Source organism: Melanotaenia boesemani, chromosome 16, assembly GCF_017639745.1.
Source record: "Melanotaenia boesemani isolate fMelBoe1 chromosome 16, fMelBoe1.pri, whole genome shotgun sequence".
Lineage (NCBI taxonomy): Eukaryota > Metazoa > Chordata > Actinopteri > Atheriniformes > Melanotaeniidae > Melanotaenia > Melanotaenia boesemani.
The window spans coordinates 31,422,081-31,442,505 of NC_055697.1; the positions used below are offsets into that span (position 1 = coordinate 31,422,081).

Here is a 20,425-nt window from a genome sequence, read left to right on the forward strand (position 1 = left end):
CCATCTTTAGCTTTGATTCCAGCATTATTCTCTGAGGCAGCTTCTCACATGATGTTCTTCCATCCAGCATTACATTAGTGTTTTTCTTGTATTGATGATGGAGGGACAGACCACTGCACAAAGCCTTCTCCAGCACATCCCAAAGATTCTCCATGGGGTTCAGGTCTGGACTCTGTGGTGAACAATCTATGTGTGAAAATTATGTCTCCTGTTCCCTGAACCGCTCTTTCACAGTCTGAGCCCCATGAATGCTGGCACTGTGCCATCAGGGAAGAAGGAATAACCTGCTCATTCGGGATATTCAGGTATCAGCTGACCTCATTCTTTGGACACATAATGTTGCTGAACCTAGACCTGAACCTAGGCCTGAACCTAGACCTGACCATCTGCAGCAACCCACAGGCTTGTACAGTAGTACTAGGCATGATGGCTGCATCCCTCCTGCTCCATTTTCTGACCACATTTCTTCCTAGAAAACGATGGCTCCCCACCATCCTTCCAGTGTTTAATGTTGCATTAAACACAGATTTTTCAAATATCTCTTTCAGAAGTGCGCGCACAGATCAGATTATTACAGTAAATGGAGATTTTTGGTGTGCATGTAAACACACTGACCAGTAAATGCTCCAGATCTTAATCTGAGTTCAGGTTTATGGAAGAAACATGACCAGAATCCATCCCGCACAGCTGATCTGTCAGCTGCTGAATGAGGAAGAGCGAGTTGATGATGAAGGTCGTGGATTTTATTAGTGAATTCAAGCCATCAGAAAACACAGAGGAGCTGAAACAGGAAGTTTTTTATTATTCCATTATTATTTTTTCTACTTGGTCTGATAAAAACAACCAATGGTTAGAATAAATCAATCCTTTTGGGGTATTTTTTTAAATAAATCTGGCACCCAGCTTTAAAAAATATATAAAAAATAAAAAATGTGCAGATTCCAGATGTGATTTTAAAGAGAAGCACCTGCAAGCTCATTCTGACTGAACCAGGGGTGACATGGTGGGATCATGGATCTTTGCTCCACCTGTTATCAGGAAAACTGTAAAAACTTTGACTTCCTTCATTACCCTTCAGCTGGAAACAAGAAACAAAAGCAGAACCACGTTGGACTGTTCAGATCACATCATCAGTCAGAAAGGATTACACATGGAAAGTAAGTCTGGGAATTTAAAATAATCCAAATATTTCATGTTTCTAGCAAGTGTCAACAGGAAGGAGAAATAAAACATCAGAGGAAACAAACACTTTTATCTGACGCTGAACTTTGAACCCAGTTTACAGCTTCACTGAATTACAACCAACCGTGAGCTGAACTCCAGACTTCACCAGGACGGGAGCTTCACGGTGCCTCGCCAGGTCCATTCAAACACCAAGACAACTTTTCACAACAACAAAAACAAAGAGGAAAATCCCAGGGATGACCTCCGTCTCTGATCCGTCTCTCCTGTCCATCACCTGAAGCTTAAACTGCTCGGCTGGACTCGCCGATTCTGCTGCTTTAAACTGATCGTTTAGATAAGTTTATGTGATTAAATGAACCATAAATAATTAAATCAGGGACTGTTTGAAGGCAGAACTCGTTTTCCTCTGAGTTTTCATCCAGGTGCAGGTTTCAGCAGAAGTTTGGACGCCCTGCGTCACTAAAAGCATCTGATACGCAGAGAAAACCTGAGAACTGAAATATTTCTGATTTCCTGTCAGTCAGCTGAGCATGTGTGTGTGTGTGTGTGCACGTCAGCTTGCAAGAACACACACATACACACTCAGACTGATAAGCACACAGTTAGCCCTACTTTTCCTGGACTCTGCTAATAGGATTCCCCCCCCACCACCTCCTCCATCTCACCCCCCTCCCTGCATCTAGTCCACAATCTGCCAACACACACACTTATAAAACCACACGTATGTACACACACATGCCACACACACTCAGCTGTAACCTTACCTGAGTGTCCTCTGTTCTCGCCTCTGCTGCCACGTCCTCTGAGTTGCCGTGGTAACCTCCTTTTCTGCTCCGTTACAGAGAAGCCTCGTTTTCCCCTCCCTCGTCCTCCTCTTCCTCTCTGAACACTTGTTGTCTGCAGCAGAGCCGGCTCATCGTGGATTTACCGACTCGGCTCAGCTTCTCCTCCTCCGGCTCCTCCTCTTCCTCCTTTGGGATAAATCAGCTAATGGCCCCGCCCCCCTCCTTCCGGGCAGCCTGCCAGCAGGTCAGGTACCGCCTCCTTCAGCCAATGATGAGGCTGACAGATGGCAGGGTGTCGGAACTCAGGCCGGTCCGGTATCAGGACACTGGAACTGCATCAGTTACAGCTGATCGATGAGCACACCACACAAACAGTGATGTCACACTGCGCTGCTTCATGACTGGCTGATAGACCGTGACCTCATCGCTCTGTGCTGGTCAGAGAGATAAAACATTTCAGTATTTCTGATGGACACCTGTACACAGCTGTACTGTTAAGATGTTGGCAGGTAAGTTTCAGAGTTTAACATCATACATCACCGTGGCAACAGATGTTGAACATCACATTGTATAAAGGAAGTTCCGATCAGTGTTTCCATCTTTTCACTGATTATGTTCCTGTTGACATCCAGACAGAAACATCGTGGTCAGACAGAAGAACCGAATGTTTGATAGATCCTGAATAAACTGATTTTTCAGCCGCAAGCTAAATATGTTCAAACAATAAGTACAGGTTGGAACTGGGGATGTCACAATTACATGATTTCACAATTAGTGGTATTAAATGCCATGATCAATAATCGTAAAGACTCCTCGATATCGTCGCTTGATAACGACGTCAGCAGAACGAAAACAAAGTTCAACGTCTGTGTGTTTCTGCTTGTCTGGCTTTGTTTCCGTTAGAGAGGGAAAGTACGTCAGAGGACGAGTATTCCTTCCAAACTAATGGATTAGATCATCCTTGTCGGATTTATTTGGCAATAGACAAAATGAGCAAGGTGTCATTGTGGAGGACGGCTCATCGAGAAATACGTCCTCCTGCAGGACAGCCAGCAGCTTTGTACAACAAAGTAAAGCTACGTCACCGTTTAACGTAACGTTGAAATGAAATGTGACTACAAGCCACACGCAGACGAAAAGCTCTGCACAAGTCTGTTAATGACTCACTGAACTGAGTCATGTGTGTGGCAGCAGGGAAACATCTAAACCCGCAGGACAGTAGCTCACGAGGACCAGAGGCAGAGATCCCTGGTGTAGGGGAGATTTTCTTGTCCCACTTTGGGCCCCTTAGTACCAACGTGGCCTGGTTTAACCAGCACAGCCTACCTGAGTATTGTTGCTGACCATGTCCATCCCTTTATGACCACAGTGGAGCATCTTCTGATGCTACTTCCAGCAGGATAATGCACCATGTCACAAAGCTCAGATCATCTCCACCTGCTTTCTAGAACATGACGATGAGTTCACTGGACTCCAACGGCCTCCACAGCCACCAGATCTCAGTCCAGTAGAGCAGCTTTGGGATGTGGTGGAACGGGAGATTCTCATCATGGATGCAGCCGACAAACCTGCAGCAACTGTGTGATGCTGTCATGTTAATATGGAGAAAACCTCTGAGGAAGGTTTCCACCTCCTGCTTCATCTATCACACCAGGATTAAAAAGGTCCGACCCGGTACTAGAAGGTGGACCTGATGAAGAGGACGACCCGGTACTAGAAGGTGGACCTGATGAAGAGGACGACCCGGTACTAGAAGGTGGACCTGATGAAGAGGACGACCCGGTACTAGAAGGTGGACCTGATGAAGAGGACGACCCGGTACTAGAAGGTGGACCTGATGAAGAGGACGACCCGGTACTAGAAGGTGGACCTGATGAAGAGGACGACCCGGTACTAGAAGGCGGTCCTGATGAAGAGGACGACCCGGTACTAGAAGGCGGTCCTGATGAAGAGGATGGTGTATACAATAGGACGATGCTAAAGGATAAAACACTACATGGACGCCCATGTGTCCGTCAGCTCCATGGATTTCATATTGATGGGAACTTTAGATGCTCAACGTCTCCTGTGAAGCAGCCGGAGGTGAAACCACATCTGAAACCCACGAGTTCATTTCAGATTCTTTCAAACTTGATTTTTTGTAAAAAGTGACAGCTCTAAAACACACCATAAACACCATCTTAACCTCTATCATCGCTGAGATGGTCCAGAGTTTAGAGACGGAGGTCCTGAGCTCCATCAGTTATTTATCACATTTACATGGAGTTACATGGAGTTGTGAAGCTCTGCAGACACATGTTACCTGGGGAGATGGCCACTTTCACTCAGCTGGAAAATGACGAGATGAGAGGACGTTAATGACCAAGTCAACCTCCGTCAATGCTGTAAGCCAAAGGAAACAAGATGAGGAGAATAAAACGGTCCAATGAACAGCCAGAATTTTTACTTTAATTATAGTTCTTCATCAAATAAGCGTGTTTTCTTACCTTCACCTGATCTGTCCTTTTAGTAAAATCAGTCTGCAAATCGTCCAGACATCAGTGTTCCACTTCAGATCCACAAAATACCAAAGACCCTCTATCGCATCATTTGAAAATACAAAACCTGTTTCTCATTTTGCAGATAAAAGTGCAGAAGATTGTGGTTCCAGAAAATTTAAGAGTTAATGTATAAAACTTTATACATGCTTCCTGTGTTTACAGTTCTCTGGCCGACTGGACCGGATGAAATTTTAATGGAAACATGTCAGTAAACGTGTTTAGAATTTACTAACACGTAAATGTTACTAACACGCTAAAAACAACGACACCAAAGAACAGAAATCAAAACAAAAAAAAACAAACCAAACAACCACAAAAGCCTCGTTTCCACCAGCTAGTCCGGTTCGGTTTAGTCCAGTCTGGTTCAGTTCGGTCCAGTTCGGTTTAGTCCGGTTCAGTCCGGTTCAGTTCGGTTCAGTTCGGTTCATAATTCAAGGAAGACGCATCCACCGCCTCGCGGGTAAAGGTACCAAACCAAACTGTCCGGTACCAACCTGGACCAGCTCATGGACACAAAGCTAAAGAGATGCAAAACAACAAAGACGAGAAACAAAACGATGTAAAACAAAAGAAAAACAGGAGACGAAATGACAACAAAGAGACAAAAACAAAACAAAAACAAAACAAAAATAAGAAACAAACAAGAAACAAAGAACAACAATGAACAAAACCAGAGAGAGACAAACAACCTGGAAGTAACAAACAACAAACAAATATAATAAAATAAACTGACCAACAAAACAACCACAATGAGACAAACACAAAAAACTAAAACCTCAAATAAACTAAAATGACCACAAAAAACATAAAATAAGCAAAATGAAGAAAAATGAAAACACACATTAATAAACAACCACAAGACAAAAAAAAAACAAACAAACAAACAGCTGCAGGAATGAAAACGATCTCAAAGGTTTGCAGAAATCCTCCTTTTAAAACTAATTAATGAGCTGGTTTCTTCTTAAAGTCTGATGCTAATCAATAACTCCACTAATGCTGACACAAGCATTGGATCACCAGGAAAAGCTGGTGATCAGGTCCTGGCCAAAGACCGTCTGGACTTAGAATCAGAAGGAGGAATTATGCTGATCATTAATCATTAATTCTGATCATTTAATCATCTTTACAGCCAAACAGACTCTTTTCTAAGAACAGGAACAAACAGAAGGAATTTTGTTGAATGTGATACTGATACTCCATCAATCATCCTCCCATTCTTTAGTGATACACTCCGTTTTTATTTCTCATCTTATTTTTCTGTCCATCGTTAACAGACTGGTGTCTGGAAGCGGCCACAGTGGACCTTTCACGTCCCGGATCCTCAGCTCAACTAAAACCGCATTTTCAGCCAGAAAACTACATTTATAAACACAAACAGACGCACTTTTAGAAAGACTACAGAGTTTTTGTTTTTTTAACAGTTTCTGTTTCTGTTTAGCTCCAGACTCCCGCTGTTCAGCCACGGCACCAGATCTCCTTTCAGGATCGGGTGTTTTTATTCCCCCTGGAAAAAGTAATCAGTTAGCATCGCTTCCTGTGTTATTAGACTCTTTTCAGTTTTTATGGTTTATTTTATGGTCCAGCACGTAAATAACCGACCAAGCCGCCTTTTCTTTGCAGAAATGTCGACTTTTCCAACAGACCCGAGGTGCTGTTGGCACCGCTCAGCAGGGTGGACAGTAATTTTGGGAACAGGAATGTTATAAAAGTAGAAATATTCCTGGAAGAAGCTGGAATCACGTGTATGCCGAGTTATTAAGGACATGGTCTTACACCGGTTAAAACTTCAGGTTCTGTTTGGACGCCTCAAAAATTCGATCTATAAGAAAACCTATTTAAATTTAGATGTTTATCAAAGGAGTTCCGTGTAGCGTCCACTTACCTCCAGGAGACGAAGGGATGCAGCGGATTCTGCAGCTTTTACGGAGCCGTCAAACGCCACAGCAGAAGCGAGGAGGATTCCGGCTCATCGGCTCGGTCCATTTGATGGATGGCGGGGTAACGGGCGGTCAGATGGCCACAGAGGGCAGATGTAACTGGAGGAGTAGTTCCAGTAACGACGGGCTGAGAGCCGCGGTGCTCAGCGGGCAGCAGTGAGGGTGCAGCCGGGGATGAAGTGTCCGCAGGGTCCGCTGTCTCCTCCGCCGCTCCGGCCTTTCTTTCTTTCTCTTCTGTGGTTCTTGTCTTGATTTTCCAGGCGGCTGCTTGACATTAGTTTATGTTCTCCACGGTGACTTCGACTTCCGCATCGTTAGTGTGACGTAACAGCAGCGTAAGGAGACGTCAGACCAGTCAGACTGGACCGGCTGGATGACACGCGAGCTAAAAACACTCCGTAACACGTTTAGTTCCTTTCGCTCTATAAAACTGCTGATATTAATAACACTGGATCATAATTTACTGTAAAGCTGCGATCATCCTGTTCTAGACTATTACAGACTTCATCATATTCAGCTTCGTTAAATCTTAAACTAAAATTAGAAAATGTTGGGACAATAAATCTTTAAAAGACATTTATAAAAAGTTTTTTTATTCATAAATTTATTTCATTATTTTCCAAAGAAAACGACATTGCAAAGATAAATCTCAAACACCTGAATAAGAATATTTTTTCTATAATCTGGTCCTCTCACACAAACCATTAGTCAGCCAAACATACGAGAGTTTCAGATGTTATTTTCTCCTGATCTTCCTCTTCAGGAGCTGAACATTAGAAACAACCAGGATCCCGTAAAAACTGCAGGCAGGCCAGTCCCCTCCTCTTCCTCAGCCATGCTGCTGTAATGTAGCAGAATATGGATCTTCATCGTCATGTTGAAAACTCCATGGACATCCCTGGAAAAGATTAAAGCATCAGAACCCTGATCCACCTCCAGACCATCACAGAACCCTGATCATACCATCAGAACCCTGATCCACCTCCAGACCATCACAGAACCCTGATCCACCTCCAGACCATCAGAACCCTGATCATATCATCAGAACCCTGATCCACCTCAAGACCATCAGAACCCTGATCATACCATCAGAACCCTGATCCACCTCCAGACCATCAGAACCCTGATCCACCTCCAGACCATCAGAACCCTTATCATACCATCTGAACCCTGATCCACCTCCAGACCATCAGAACCCTGATCCACCTCCAGACCATCAGAACCCTTATCATACCATCTGAACCCTGATCCACCTCAAGACCATCAGAACCCTGATCCACCTCCAGACCATCAGAACCCTGATCATATCATCAGAACCCTGATCCACCTCAAGACCATCAGAACCCTGATCATACCATCAGAACCCTGATCCACCTCCAGACCATCAGAACCCTGATCCACCTCCAGACCATCAGAACCCTTATCATACCATCTGAACCCTGATCCACCTCAAGACCATCACAGAACCCTGATCCACCTCCAGACCATCAGAACCCTTATCATACCATCAGAACCCTGATCCACCTCCATACCATCACAGAACCCTGATCCACCTCCAGACCATCACAGAACCCTGATCCACCTCCAGACCATCACAGAACCCTGATCCACCTCCAGACCATCACAGAACCCTGATCCACCTCCAGACCATCACAGAACCCTGATCCACCTCAAGACCATCACAGAACCCTGATCCACCTCCAGACCATCAGCCTAAAATGTAAACAGATGTATATTAACAAAATGTTTTACGTTGACCTTATATCTTTAATAAAAAACATGAAAATGTGTTAAATCAGTTAAAATAAGTCACTTTTTGGTATCAATCACATCATGTCCGCATGAGATCAGAACATGTTTAGAAAATCTGAAAATATCTAATTATTTAGTTTTTTTTTTTCAGTTTTTTTTCAGTAATTGAGGAACTTCAGCTGAAATAGAAAAAAATTAATTTTACTGAAATTTGGAACATCTGTTAAGAAAAGAAACTGACATTTTCCTGCAGTGCTGCTTTCGTTTCCCTCCTGTCCGCCGTTTCTTCTAATCATCTCCAGCTCATAATTTAAATAAAAAAGCTAGAACGGATTTATAAGATCTTGTTATGAACCCACTGGTTCTGGTTCAGATCAGGTTTTTTGAAGACTGGAGTCTTTAGCATTTAGCCTTTTGGTGATGTTGCATAAAGTTTCTTTACCAACACGTTTGCCAGCCTCTGACCAGACAGAGCTGCAGTGAAACGTGGGATCAGTTAGTGTGAGTCAACTTTATCCAACTAGTTTTACCTGATTTCACCCTGTTGTTGCTTCTCTGACTTGAACTAACATGATTTTAGCTTCATGAAGCTCAAAAACATCACATATGTTTGTAATATTCAGTTGAAGCTCATTAGAACTGGACCGACTCTGGTTCAGGTCCTGAGCAGTGAGTTTTGCTCACAGTCCACATCGCTGCTATCTGCTGCTACCAGTGACCCACCTCTGGTCACCTGGAGGAGACTGACACCTTTAAGATGGACCAATGAGATTATTCGATCCCAGAAATATGAAAGTTCATGAATTGATTAGTGATCAGGTTATTGAGCCGGGAAGTTCTGGTGTAAATCTTCGCTCTGAGGCTGAACCGTCGACTGATCATCGATGTCATGTCGATATTCTCCACTGCTGTGCTAGAAAACGTAATTAGGGATGGATTGGTGGGGCGGTTCAGAATCTGAGTATCCAGCTGAAATCAAACTTTGACAACATGGTAAAACAGTATGAAGGTGCGGATCCTTTTTGACCCTTCACACTTCCTGTTCTCTGAGTTTGAGCAGCAGATGTAAAATTAATCACCTCATTCTTCACACTTTTTCAGGCTAGATGAAATATTTACTTCACTCCTCAACCCTCCCTGGTTAGAACCGGTTTCTCATGGATTGTTCTGCAGCTTCTGCAGCAGAAAAACTCCCCCGAAGGGAAACTAAAATAAATCTAATCGACATGATTGATTTACAGCTTGAATTTCCAGCATCATGCAGTTGTTTGTTTGAAGCTGCAGAAAAAAAAAACACATATTTTATACAGCACCTTTCATGCACAAAGCAACACAACGTGCTAATAAAACAAATTATGCATATTAAAAACAAAATTTAAAAGCCTTCACACATCAAAGAATATAACAAAAAAAATAAAAAGGCACACCTCGTAATAGTTCACACACAACCGCACACAAGCTCACACACATACAAAGTGCATGTACACCCCCCATCAGTACCAACAGCTAACCCTGAATTACGATGATTTTTGTCAGATTTCTTAACTCTTTTATTGAAACATACATGGAGCATTACAATTTTATATTTAAATTATGACCAGTGTTTTCTGTTATAAAGCTCCAGAAACAGGATGTCAGACTGGGATTCAAACTACATCCATAAAATAGAAATATTCTGTTTTACATGCAGAAAACTTGCAAATAAAAAAAATCTTTAACTAATTTTAAGGTTTTAAGTTTTCTTCTACACACTTATTTATAAAATTAACTTGATTTATTTTTTTGTTTAAGTATACCCATGTTAATGTGAAAATGTGAATGAGTAAAACTGATTTTCTGGTGTTTTCAGATAAAAATTAAACTTTCAAAGATGCTGTTTTAGTTTCTCTCCAGCAGGTGGCGCCTCCTCCTCATCCTCCTCTCAGATGCAAACATGGAAACATGGGATGTGGAATCAGACTCTCTGGAATTGTTGGGTTTCCTAACACAAGAAAAAAGACAAAGTACAGAAGAATGCATGTACGTAATTTAAGCAGACTTTAATATTAAACACGTAGAATTTAAATAGAGAGCTCAAACAGCTGCAGTTTGTGCAGACGTGGTAAAAGGTTCCAAAATGAGAGAGATTCTCCTGGAAGTCCAGTGAGTTCCCAGATTCTACAGATGTTCAGTGTTTCAGGTGTCATCAGGATCCAGATTCGTAGGAAAACCTGACTCTCGCTGTCAGGCTTTTAAATGCTAGTGACAGTTCTTAGTGTAACACCGTGTCTTGTTAGGTTTTTCATCTGTTGCATCTATTTATTTCTACTGTTGCACTCTGGGTTAAAGGCCAAGGAATAAAGGTGTGTTTTTAAACGAGATTTAAAACCAGCAATTGAGGGAGCCTGTGATGTGCTGGGGAAGATCACTCCATAGCTTAGGACCCAAAACAGAGAAAGCCCCATCACTTCTAAGTTTTTTTGGATGTCTTGGAACTACTAACAGAGTCTGATCCGCTGACCTGAGGAACTAGACGGCACATATCGCTGCAGCAGGTCAGGCAAATAAGAAGGGGCATGGGAATTAAGAGATTTAAAAACAAATAAAAAGATTTTACACTTAATTTTCAGGTGCACTGAAGCCAGTGACGAGTTGGTAGAGCTGGAGCGATGTGCTCTCGTTTCTTATACCTGTCCTGCTAACTCCTGCAAAAAGAGTGTTGCAGTAATCGTTGCAGATGTGATAAAAGCATGAATTACAGTTTCCAGGTTACTCTTAGAAACAACGTCTGAGATGGAAAAAGCAGGACTAAATCACTGCATTTACATGTCTGTCCAGTTTCAGATCAGCATCTATCTTCACACCTAAATCTGTGATAACAGGCTTTTCATAAGGAGCAAGCCAAGAACGATCAACACTGGGTGTCCTGCAAGGACTGCTGGGCCTAAAGAAAATGACTTCTTTTCACCGAAATTCAAAAAGAGCCATCCAGCTCCTGAGAAGCAGTCAAGTAGAGGCTGAACAGAGCGAGCACCTGAACGCCTGAGGGGAAAATAAACCTGACAATCATCAGCATACAAATAAAAACAGATGATCACATGAAGAAATTCATCACAAGTTTCCTGAGAGGCTCCCAGATGGACAGATTCCTGAACATTTAAAGCAGAGTTGAGTGTTTTGGGATTATGGGATATAATTTTGATGATAATAATACCTCATCAATCGCAGAAGAAAAATTAGACAGTATTTTACACGTTTTTAGAGTGCAGTCTCAGGCGCTGGCAGTGGTTCACCTCTGTTTCCAGTCCAGGGATTTCATCCAGGGTCCTCCAGCCCCAAGGCCACCTCTGTAACCACCAGGCCAGCACTCTCCAGAGTCGAGGTGGTGCAGGGTGGGGAGGCTGCATCGTGCACCTGAAGACCCCTTATGGCCACCAGGTGGGTCAACACCTGTCACGGAGTCGATTAGCAGCATCATTATGTTGGAATGGCAGTCGGCCTGACCTCGTTCATCTCTCTCTTTCTGGAGCTTTTCTTTTGGTTTAAATTTCTGCAGCTCAGACACAAGACGACCTGTGTCAACACCCTGAAGAATCTCAGGATTCCTTGCTGTGAAATTACGTGCTCAGCTTCCACATGCCAGGCAGCTATCGTCATCATCTCTGTGACCTGCCAAGATCACACATTTCGTGTTCATGGAGTCACAGAGTTCCTTAAAAGGTCTGTTGTTGTTCAGTCTGCTCGGCCTGTTTGTCTCCATTCACTGACAGGTGTTTTCATTCCTGCCGGCTCACCAGGTGATCTGCCTCACCTGGATCTGCACTGATCCCTCAGCTTTTCTACCGGAATGAAGTCCTGCACGCTGCTAAAGAGTGGACCAACATTTACATTTAAAACATTTTTCTACACACAGTCCCCAAAACTACGAGTTTCACAGTGAAACATTTATTCTGTAATTGATCATTTACAGAATCTGTGGAATATTGAACAAAAAAAACTGAATTTTCAGGCCCCTTCAATGTTCCCTTTCAATCCCCGCGTGATGCCAGCAGAGGAAAGTTATTTTACTTTAAACATTCAGATGAACTCATGGCTTTTCGGATGAACCAGACCCTGTCAACAAAAGAGCTTATTAACATGTTAAAATTCATGTTTCAGTCACAGCTTTGATTTCTGTCATTTATTTCTTTATTTCCAGCCTTTTCCTTTTTTATTATGACATTTTAGTTGATATATTTCTTATTCTCTCTTTGCTCTTTACGCTTCACATACATAAATATACAGACAGAGCTTATATAAATTTATTTATTATTTACAAATGAAATCAAACTTTGACATGATGAAACAACCGTGAAGGTGTTGATTCTTTTTGACCCTTCACACTTCCCGTTCTCTGACTCTGACCCCCAGCAGCCTACACCATGGTTTAATGTAGAGTTCTGGTTTTATCAGAGATGTTTTTCACTCCACAACCTCCCCGGGGTGTGAAGTAAACCTCCCTCCCTGACAACATGTTTGGGATGTTTTGTCGTCCCCGAGGGGAGAATGAAGTAAATCTAATCAGTTTGATTGATTTGCAGCTTGTATTTCCAGTAACTGTGTTTGAATTAGACACTTCAGTACCAACAATTAACCCTGAACGAAGATGGTTTCTTAACTCTTTAAGATTTGAGCATTATAATTTTATATTTAAATTATGACGAGTTTTCTGTTAAACAGGAATTTAAAATGGAAACATCCTATAATTTTAGCTTTAAAATACAGAATCTAAATATTCTGTTTTTACAAAAGAAATGCAGAAAAGTTACAATAATTTCCCATTCTGAATTACGTTATAAATCATATTATTCTCATTTATTCATGTCCCTAAACTCTGTCTTCCTTCATATAAATACATGACATTGTTGTTATTACTGATTTATTTCTTTATTATTTACTGTGATATGAACCAATTCATAAAACCTGATTTCCTAAGAAAACCAGCGGGTTCCCTCGACTTTCCCTTTGATTCAATCCTTCAGCTGCACCAGGAGACAGTGGAGAGGACTTTGTGATAAAATTGTGTTTGCTGCATAAGTAAAGTTAATTTGATTTATTTACTGTTGGTTCAGACTCAAAGGTCAAAAGGTATTTTTATTTGTCTCCCTTGGGAGAAATTTGGCTTAGACACAAACACATCAACACAAAATATAATAAATACGCGTCAAAGTAGTTAAAACAGTTAAACTAGACTTAATAAAAAGACTAATAAAAACCCTAAAGTTCATTACAAAAACACTCCAGGTCTGTGCAGATCCAGCCTGAGACTCTGCATCACTTCAAAAGTTCAGCAGAAGTTGAAACGAGCTCCTGGTTTTACCGGATCAGTCAGAAACTAAAACAAACCCTGAACCAGTTTTCCTGAAATATTTACTCTTAACTTCTCGGACTACATGTTCTGTTCATTCTCACGTCGCTGGAGTCATCAGCAAGCTACGAAACGCTGACAGGTGGGTCCTGGAGGCCCCGCCCCCTGCAGCCAGGCTTTAATTAGGACGGAGAGGCGGCGACTCACCAGGAAAAGTCTTCGGTGTTGAAGGTTTGACGGTCGGTGAAGATGCTGCAGATGAATGAGACGGACTTCTACCTGCAGCTGTCGGAGTTCAGCTTCGAGCGGCGCTTCGACGAGCGCGGAGCGATCCGGTGGATGCAGGAAAACTGGTCAGCCTTCATCTTTCACCTCATCACCTCATTACAGCTCAGAGTAACTGGAAATTCCGCTGGGGGGTTAAAAGAAATGACCAATAACAGTGGTCTTTTCATCCCTTCAACTTTTCCGTTCCGGAGTCTAAAAATATTCCAGTTTTAGAAGTTGCGCACCTACAGAGGCTGTTTGCAATATGGGACGGAGATTCTCTGTATCGGGCCCCTGGGGGCCAGTCTTTGTTTGGCATGCAACTGAAGCTGATTTGTAAAATACTAAAAATATCACGTGGGTTTTTGTTGATGCTGCAGAGGAGCTGATGTTAAATCAACTTAAATTCTTAAAAAATAAGCAGAGATCCGCTGGAAACATCAAACTTAACTTTTTATGAGGCAGAAAACTCTTTACAAGCTGGACTAGCCTACCTGTGGACAGCAGTGTGTCAGAGAGTTTACCAGAAAATTACCCGAGGGCACGAGCTGCAGGTGTTGTCAGCTGTGATGTCGCAGCTGTGAAGGTTTACCTTAAATCCGGTCGGTCCGGTTCCTCCAGAAACACAGAGATGGAGATGCAGCTCAGAAACACGTGACCTGCTGGTAACACCGAAACTGGGAATAGGTGATGAAACTTTTAACTGTGTTGGTTGGATAAGGGGCTAAAAGTTTCACTGCTGGAGAAGGTCAGGTGTAATTAACACCTCAGACGATTGAAGGTGATGAGATGCAGATCAGCTGAGCTTCCTGGTGTCTCAGGTATCAGTGCAGGTGTCTGCCAGGTGTTAGTAATGCTGGAATTCAGACCACTTCTGATTACTAGCAAAGATAAAACCGTTTTTATTTTAGTTCAGATGAGTAGGTTAAAACATTTAATGTTAGCCTTGATTTGGAAGTAGATGACTTTGTTGATGTTGTTCTGTCAAACGGGAGGATAAAAATATTAAAGTTTTCTTTAATTTTTTATAACACACGCAGATATCCTGAGTTCCCCAAGTGTCCCTAGATACCAAGAACATGTATTAAATATGTTACTGCATGGTGACACCAGCTTTAAACAGTTTGTAGGCCATCATGGACTGAGATGTGCTGTTTTTTGTGTTGATCCATCCCTCTCAGCAGACCTGCTCCTCTCGGGCCTTCAGTGGCCATTTATCAGGCCTTATTACACCTAAACATTCTCTCTTTCTGGTTTACATCGTGTATTTGAGATCGTTTTGTCCTGAAACCGGAAGCAAAAGATTTCTTACTAAAATAACAAATTTCTTCTCCCATTTAAATGTAGTGTTTTTTCTCCTCAGGAGCAAGTCGTTTGTGTTCAGCGCGCTCTACGCCGCCCTGGTGTTTGGAGGCCAGCACTACATGAAGCCGCGACCCAAACTCAACCTGCGGCTGCCGCTCGTCCTCTGGTCTCTCAGCCTCGCTTTGTTCAGGTATGCACATCTGGAAAACTCCTCCCCTGCAGCAACACCTTCAGGTCCTTTTGGGGGGAAAATGGCAAAATGATACGAGTATGTTTTTAGCTGTTTTTTTTTACTTATATTTCTAAACAGTTAAATGACCAATTTTAAATCATTTAATGGGAAAATTAGCATCTGAAGTTAGTTTTCAAGATGACTGATTTCATAATTGATAGGCTGGTGTACTTTGTTTCGGCCCACATTGTGTGTATCACCTGCGACAGGTGAACAGGTGTCTGTTTCTGACCGTCCAGCGTCAGTTTTGTTCGTTTGAATCGTTTCTCATCAGAATCAAACTAAACTGTCTGAAATTTACACACTGGTCAAGCTGTTTATGCGGAGACGACACCTCCTGACAAAGGTATTGTCTCCATGGTAACCAGTAGCATGCTTTGCATTGTGTCCTCTTCCACGCCCATTCCGATTCCTGACTCAACACATTGGCATGACTGATGTGCTAAAGGGATGCCGTCTCCGTAGTAACCACACCTGACTGCCATGTGTTGCCGCTCTTAGATTAGGTGTTTGTTTTTCTGCATGTTTGAGGTGTCGACTCACCTGTGGGAACAATGCAGAGCGGCAGCTCAGCGTGATGGACGTTCCTGAAACCAGACACCTGCAGCTTCGTGCTGGAAAAATCTGCTGATTGTTCCTTTTTAAAGGAAAACACTCATCACTTTCTGAACATTGTAAATCCACATGTCAAACAGGTTATTGGTCATAATTGTTGGAACATACCTGAAACAGACAAGGGTTGATTGTTTCCTCCTGCAGCAGCAGGTTTTATTAGTTTCGTGTGTATGTTGCAGTATCATCGGGGCGGTTCGGACCGGTTCCTACATGTTCCACATCCTAAGCTCCAGCGGCTTCAGACGCTCCATCTGTGACCAAAGCTTCTACAACGGACCCATCAGCAAGTTCTGGGCCTATGCCTTTGTCCTCAGCAAAGCTCCAGAACTCGGTTTGTTTCAGGTTTTTTAACTTTATTCAATGAAATGTTCATTTTTTTAAAGGCCAGAAGGTGGCGTTAGTGTCACATCACCATGGTAACCGTCAGGCTGGTCATACAGATGTTTCAATGTCCTGCAGTCAGTGGTGAAGAAGCCTGTTTCTTTTGGATTTTGATGCATTGGCGTTCATGTCCTGTGAGACCACAATGAGGGTAAAATGTCGTCCATATCGAACAGATGTGAACCTCAGATTCAGTTTGCTGTGATTTAAAACAGCAAATATTCCCAAAACTGAAAACATTTGGATGTTTTTCTCTCTCCAGAAATGACCCTAAGTTACTGCCCATAGTTTCCAGGTAAAATATAGTTTCAGTTGTAAAATTTAAATTCTGGTAACTGGTGACTACAACCTGCCGGCTGAACAGCTGAGCAGTGGATTAAAAGGTTGAAGATGTATAAATAGCTGAAAGTAAAGGATTAACTGGCTAGCTGAGGGTAATGCATGGATAAAAGTCGGAGGATTAAATGACTGGATAATATTTATAGTCCTGGGTAAAACTGATGTCCAACCCTTTACTTGGTGATTTGACTGATTTCAAGCCGTCTGAAAAGACTGTCCTGACGGTTTTACGGTAGATAAAACGTCAACATCCTGGTTGCATTAAAAGGTAAATGGCAGACCTGAACTGAAACTCAGACTTTGGATTGACTGACATGATCATTGATGGTGTGTTTATGTGGCAGGCGACACGGCGTTCATCGTTCTCCGGAAGCAGAAGCTCCTCTTCCTGCACTGGTACCACCACATCACCGTTCTGCTCTACTCCTGGTACTCCTACAAAGACATGGTGGCCGGCGGCGGCTGGTTCATGACCATGAACTACACCGTGCACGCGCTCATGTACAGCTACTACGCTGCACGTGCCGCCGGGCTGCGCGTGCCCCGCCCCTTCGCCGTGCTCATCACCAGCTCTCAGATCGCCCAGATGGTGATGGGGGTGACGGTTAGTGGGCTGGTGTACCGCTGGATGCAGCAGGGGGACTGCCCCTCTCACCTGGATAACATCACCTGGGCTTCGCTCATGTACCTCAGCTACCTGCTGCTCTTCTCCAATTTCTTCTACCAGACATACCTGCGCCGCGACGCCAAGCCTGTCAAGACCACCAAGACCCAGTAGAGACCAAGGCCCCAGCATGAGGAGCTGAGGCTTTAGAGTCGACAGATTTATGACAAAAATCTGACATTTTAATGTCTGAACAACTTAAAGACGGAGCGAGACAGAAGTCACATTTGTGACGCCGCCAAACCGAAGAAACTCTAAATTCTGTAAACTCTAAATGCAACGTGCTGAAATAATTAACAGTAATTTCCCACCAAAGCAACCGGAAGTCCAGAACTCACACTTTCACGAACATGGAAACTCAGAACCAGGTGATGTTTTGGTTTTTAAAAACCTGAAATATTTATTGTCAGTCAGGAATGTGCCGTCCGTCAGGGATGGATCGGCTCATCTTTGGAAGGCTTCATAAATATCTGCTCCAGAAAATGTCTCAACGTCCGGTGAATATTTCAGTTTATCAAATATGGAATAAGTGAATTTAAAAAGAGGAAATTATTTGGGTCTTAAGAGAGCAGGTCTTTAAATCCTCTCTAGAAAGAGTCTCTAAACCTCTGGAAATGGAAACCTGTCACTCAGTCTGAAGGTGTACTGTGAAGGATTTTGAGTTGGACCCTGAAACATTCACATCTTGCCTTTTCATTCTCATTTCTAAGTAATTTAATTTGTAAGATAAGCTAATTTTACCATCTGAACTCAGAAAACCTGCTACTGTTGGTCCAAACCACTGAGACGCGTCAGTCAACATTTACCTGCTTCTTTTTTTCTGTCTGTCGGTGACACAATAGCAGGATTAAAACTAAAAAGACTGGAAGTTTTTCTGGAGATGCCACTGGGAGTAACCAATTTCAGCCCTTTTATACTGGTTTAACTGGTTCCACCTGCTGCTGCTGAAACTGTAAATGTTGACTGGATGTAGATGATCTTCACCTTGGATAACGGATGCTTTGAATCCATCTGGGACAGAATTTTCCTAAACTTTCCTTAAACTTCAGGGTTTGATGGTAGAGTTGGGTTTTCTTCATCCCGACTCAAGTCCTGCACGTGTTTATCAAGGTGGATATTTTTCTTTTTCTCAATGTTCAAACTTTGGGCTGCAGCTGCTTTTAGGCTGAAGCTGTTGATATTTAGTAGATTTCAAATATATGAACATCTAAGAAAATCATGTTTGAGGCACATTAAAGGATCCTCAGCGGTTTGGACCTTTTCATTCAGAGGTGACCTCTTCGGAGGTTTTGTTGATCGGATTCACACGTTAATGATCAAACTGAAAGTAGTGAATTGTCAGTTTGAGACTCAGACGTGATCATTTCTTTATTTTCTCCATAAGACTTCAATGGTTTGTGTCTCAGTCATTTTTAAAGTCTGCATCTCTCAGATCAGGATGATTTTACATGGTTTACGTCCGCGTGTGTGTTGGCAGGAAGCTTTTTTTTTTTTTCTTGTTTCTGATGTATGATGGCGCCTGATTGGCTGCTGGAAAGTCTCCTTGTGGTGTTTCGCTTCTGTTTTCACTAAAACTTACATTTGTATAAATCACAGGTTGGATATTTAATGTTTTTATAGGAAAAAAGTTTGCCTGTTTAAGTGTTTTTGTATTTATATGTTTGAAATGTGTGTGATGGCAAAAATGTCTGAATTTTAAAGAAAAACCAACTTTGTTTTATGAAGACAGGATGTTTTGCTGTATGAACACAACCTGCTGCTGAGAAGTTCAGCAAAAGATTAAATTTATATTTTATTTATTTTGAATTTAATAAAGACTTTTTTAAAAATCTGATCTATGTCTTGAGTTTTTTAAGGCTCTTAAAATCACATTTTTGAGGTTTTATTGACTCCATAAAATACAACTTGATTAAATGACTGAATCCAGCAGGAAGATGCTAAACATCACGAAGCCAATTTCTTTATGTGTGATTTTGTAAATTGGTCTGCATCATTGATTCCTAGAGACGTTATCACTCCCACACACATTCTCCAATACAGATAAAAGTTGGCTTATTGTTTTTTTAAGGTCTTTAAGTTAAAGTTGCACTAAACACTGGCAGACTTATTTATTTTCCCCGTTAGTGCGTCCTAATGAAGGCTACTTCAGGACCTGTCTTGCATCTTGTTTCTTCTCTCCACCCAGTAAAACTCAGTTTGACTCCTGTCTTATCTTTTGCTCTGTCACTCTTTCCTCTGATAAATTACATTAATCTGCCACAGTGTGTGAAAAATGGGCACTGTGCTTATTTCCAGATACTATTAACACCACTAATTCTGCAGTTCCAGTTATTTCTTTTATGGTGTATGGATCACCCTAGAGACTATTTCTGTAGTTGTGGGGTGTATGTGATGAAGGACTTCAGGGAGTTCACTTCTTGAGGAAGCTGAGATCTGTCAATGTCTCCCCAAAGATTTTGCACATCTTTAATTAGTCTGTGCTGGAAAGCTCAGTCTGGTTTTGTGGCCATCTGTTGGGGCAGCAGCAGCATCAGAACCACAGACTTTAACCTTATAATGCTGTATGAATCGTATTTGATAACAGTTTCTGAGAACTTTTTTTGTACACAATCAGATACTCGTCTTCTGCCCCCTGGTGGCTGCAATAATGCACTACAATAATTTAGCCAAATCACACGAAAAAAAATCTACAAAAATTCTTTTTGTAAATTTTTTTTTTACAATTTGTTAAAGGGTCAAAGATTTCAGGTAAAAAAAAATCTACTTTTCTCCATGTTTTCTTGGGACGGACTTTAACAGAAGAAAGGAAGGCTGGCACTGTCCTGCAGACCGAGCTGGAGCCGATTGTCCAGAGAATACCTCTAACATATATTTTACCTTTCTAATTCCTTTCTTTCAATGCGTTTTAATATTTTAATTACTTTTATTTTTTAGATTTCTTAAGTACATTTTGATGTATTTTATTTCTCCAGTCTTAATGTCTTTTGGAGTCCAGAATATCTGGCTGTGTGTGGAAAGTCTGTCTCCATGTTCAACATTTATGTTTTATATGTAGGCTACAGCACAATGGCAACCGTGTGTTTTTATAATGTTCCAT

At 42.0% G+C, this 20,425-nt stretch overlaps 2 protein-coding genes across 2 annotated transcripts in view; one reads left to right on the forward strand and one right to left on the reverse strand.

Moving 5' to 3' along the window:
• Positions 1-2,400, reverse strand: part of LOC121655934 — a 57,232-nt gene extending 54,832 nt beyond the window's left edge. Inside the window, exon 1 of the mRNA XM_042010866.1 lies at positions 1,950-2,400. The gene's annotated coding sequence lies outside the window, so the exon portion shown is untranslated. The remainder of the gene's footprint in view (positions 1-1,949) is intronic.
• An 11,342-nt stretch (positions 2,401-13,742) lies between these two features.
• Positions 13,743-19,162, forward strand: LOC121655966 (elongation of very long chain fatty acids protein 6-like). Its single transcript, XM_042010918.1, has 4 exons — positions 13,743-13,878; positions 15,156-15,287; positions 16,124-16,275; positions 17,009-19,162. Exons 1-4 carry the CDS (start codon positions 13,775-13,777, stop codon positions 17,440-17,442), a joined length of 822 nt encoding a protein of 273 aa, XP_041866852.1. The 5' UTR covers positions 13,743-13,774; the 3' UTR covers positions 17,443-19,162.
• The last annotated feature ends 1,263 nt before the right edge of the window (positions 19,163-20,425 follow it).

Excerpts from the sequence above, each read along its gene's own strand:
- LOC121655966 (XM_042010918.1), top strand. The coding sequence starts at position 13,775 with ATGCTGCAGATGAATGAGACGGACTTCTACCTGCAGCTGTCGGAGTTC. Across the intron at positions 13,879-15,155 it reads CGGTGGATGCAGGAAAACTG|GAGCAAGTCGTTTGTGTTCA; the intron begins GTCAGCCTTCAT and ends TTTTCTCCTCAG. Across the intron at positions 16,276-17,008 it reads CAGCAAAGCTCCAGAACTCG|GCGACACGGCGTTCATCGTT; the intron begins GTTTGTTTCAGG and ends TTTATGTGGCAG.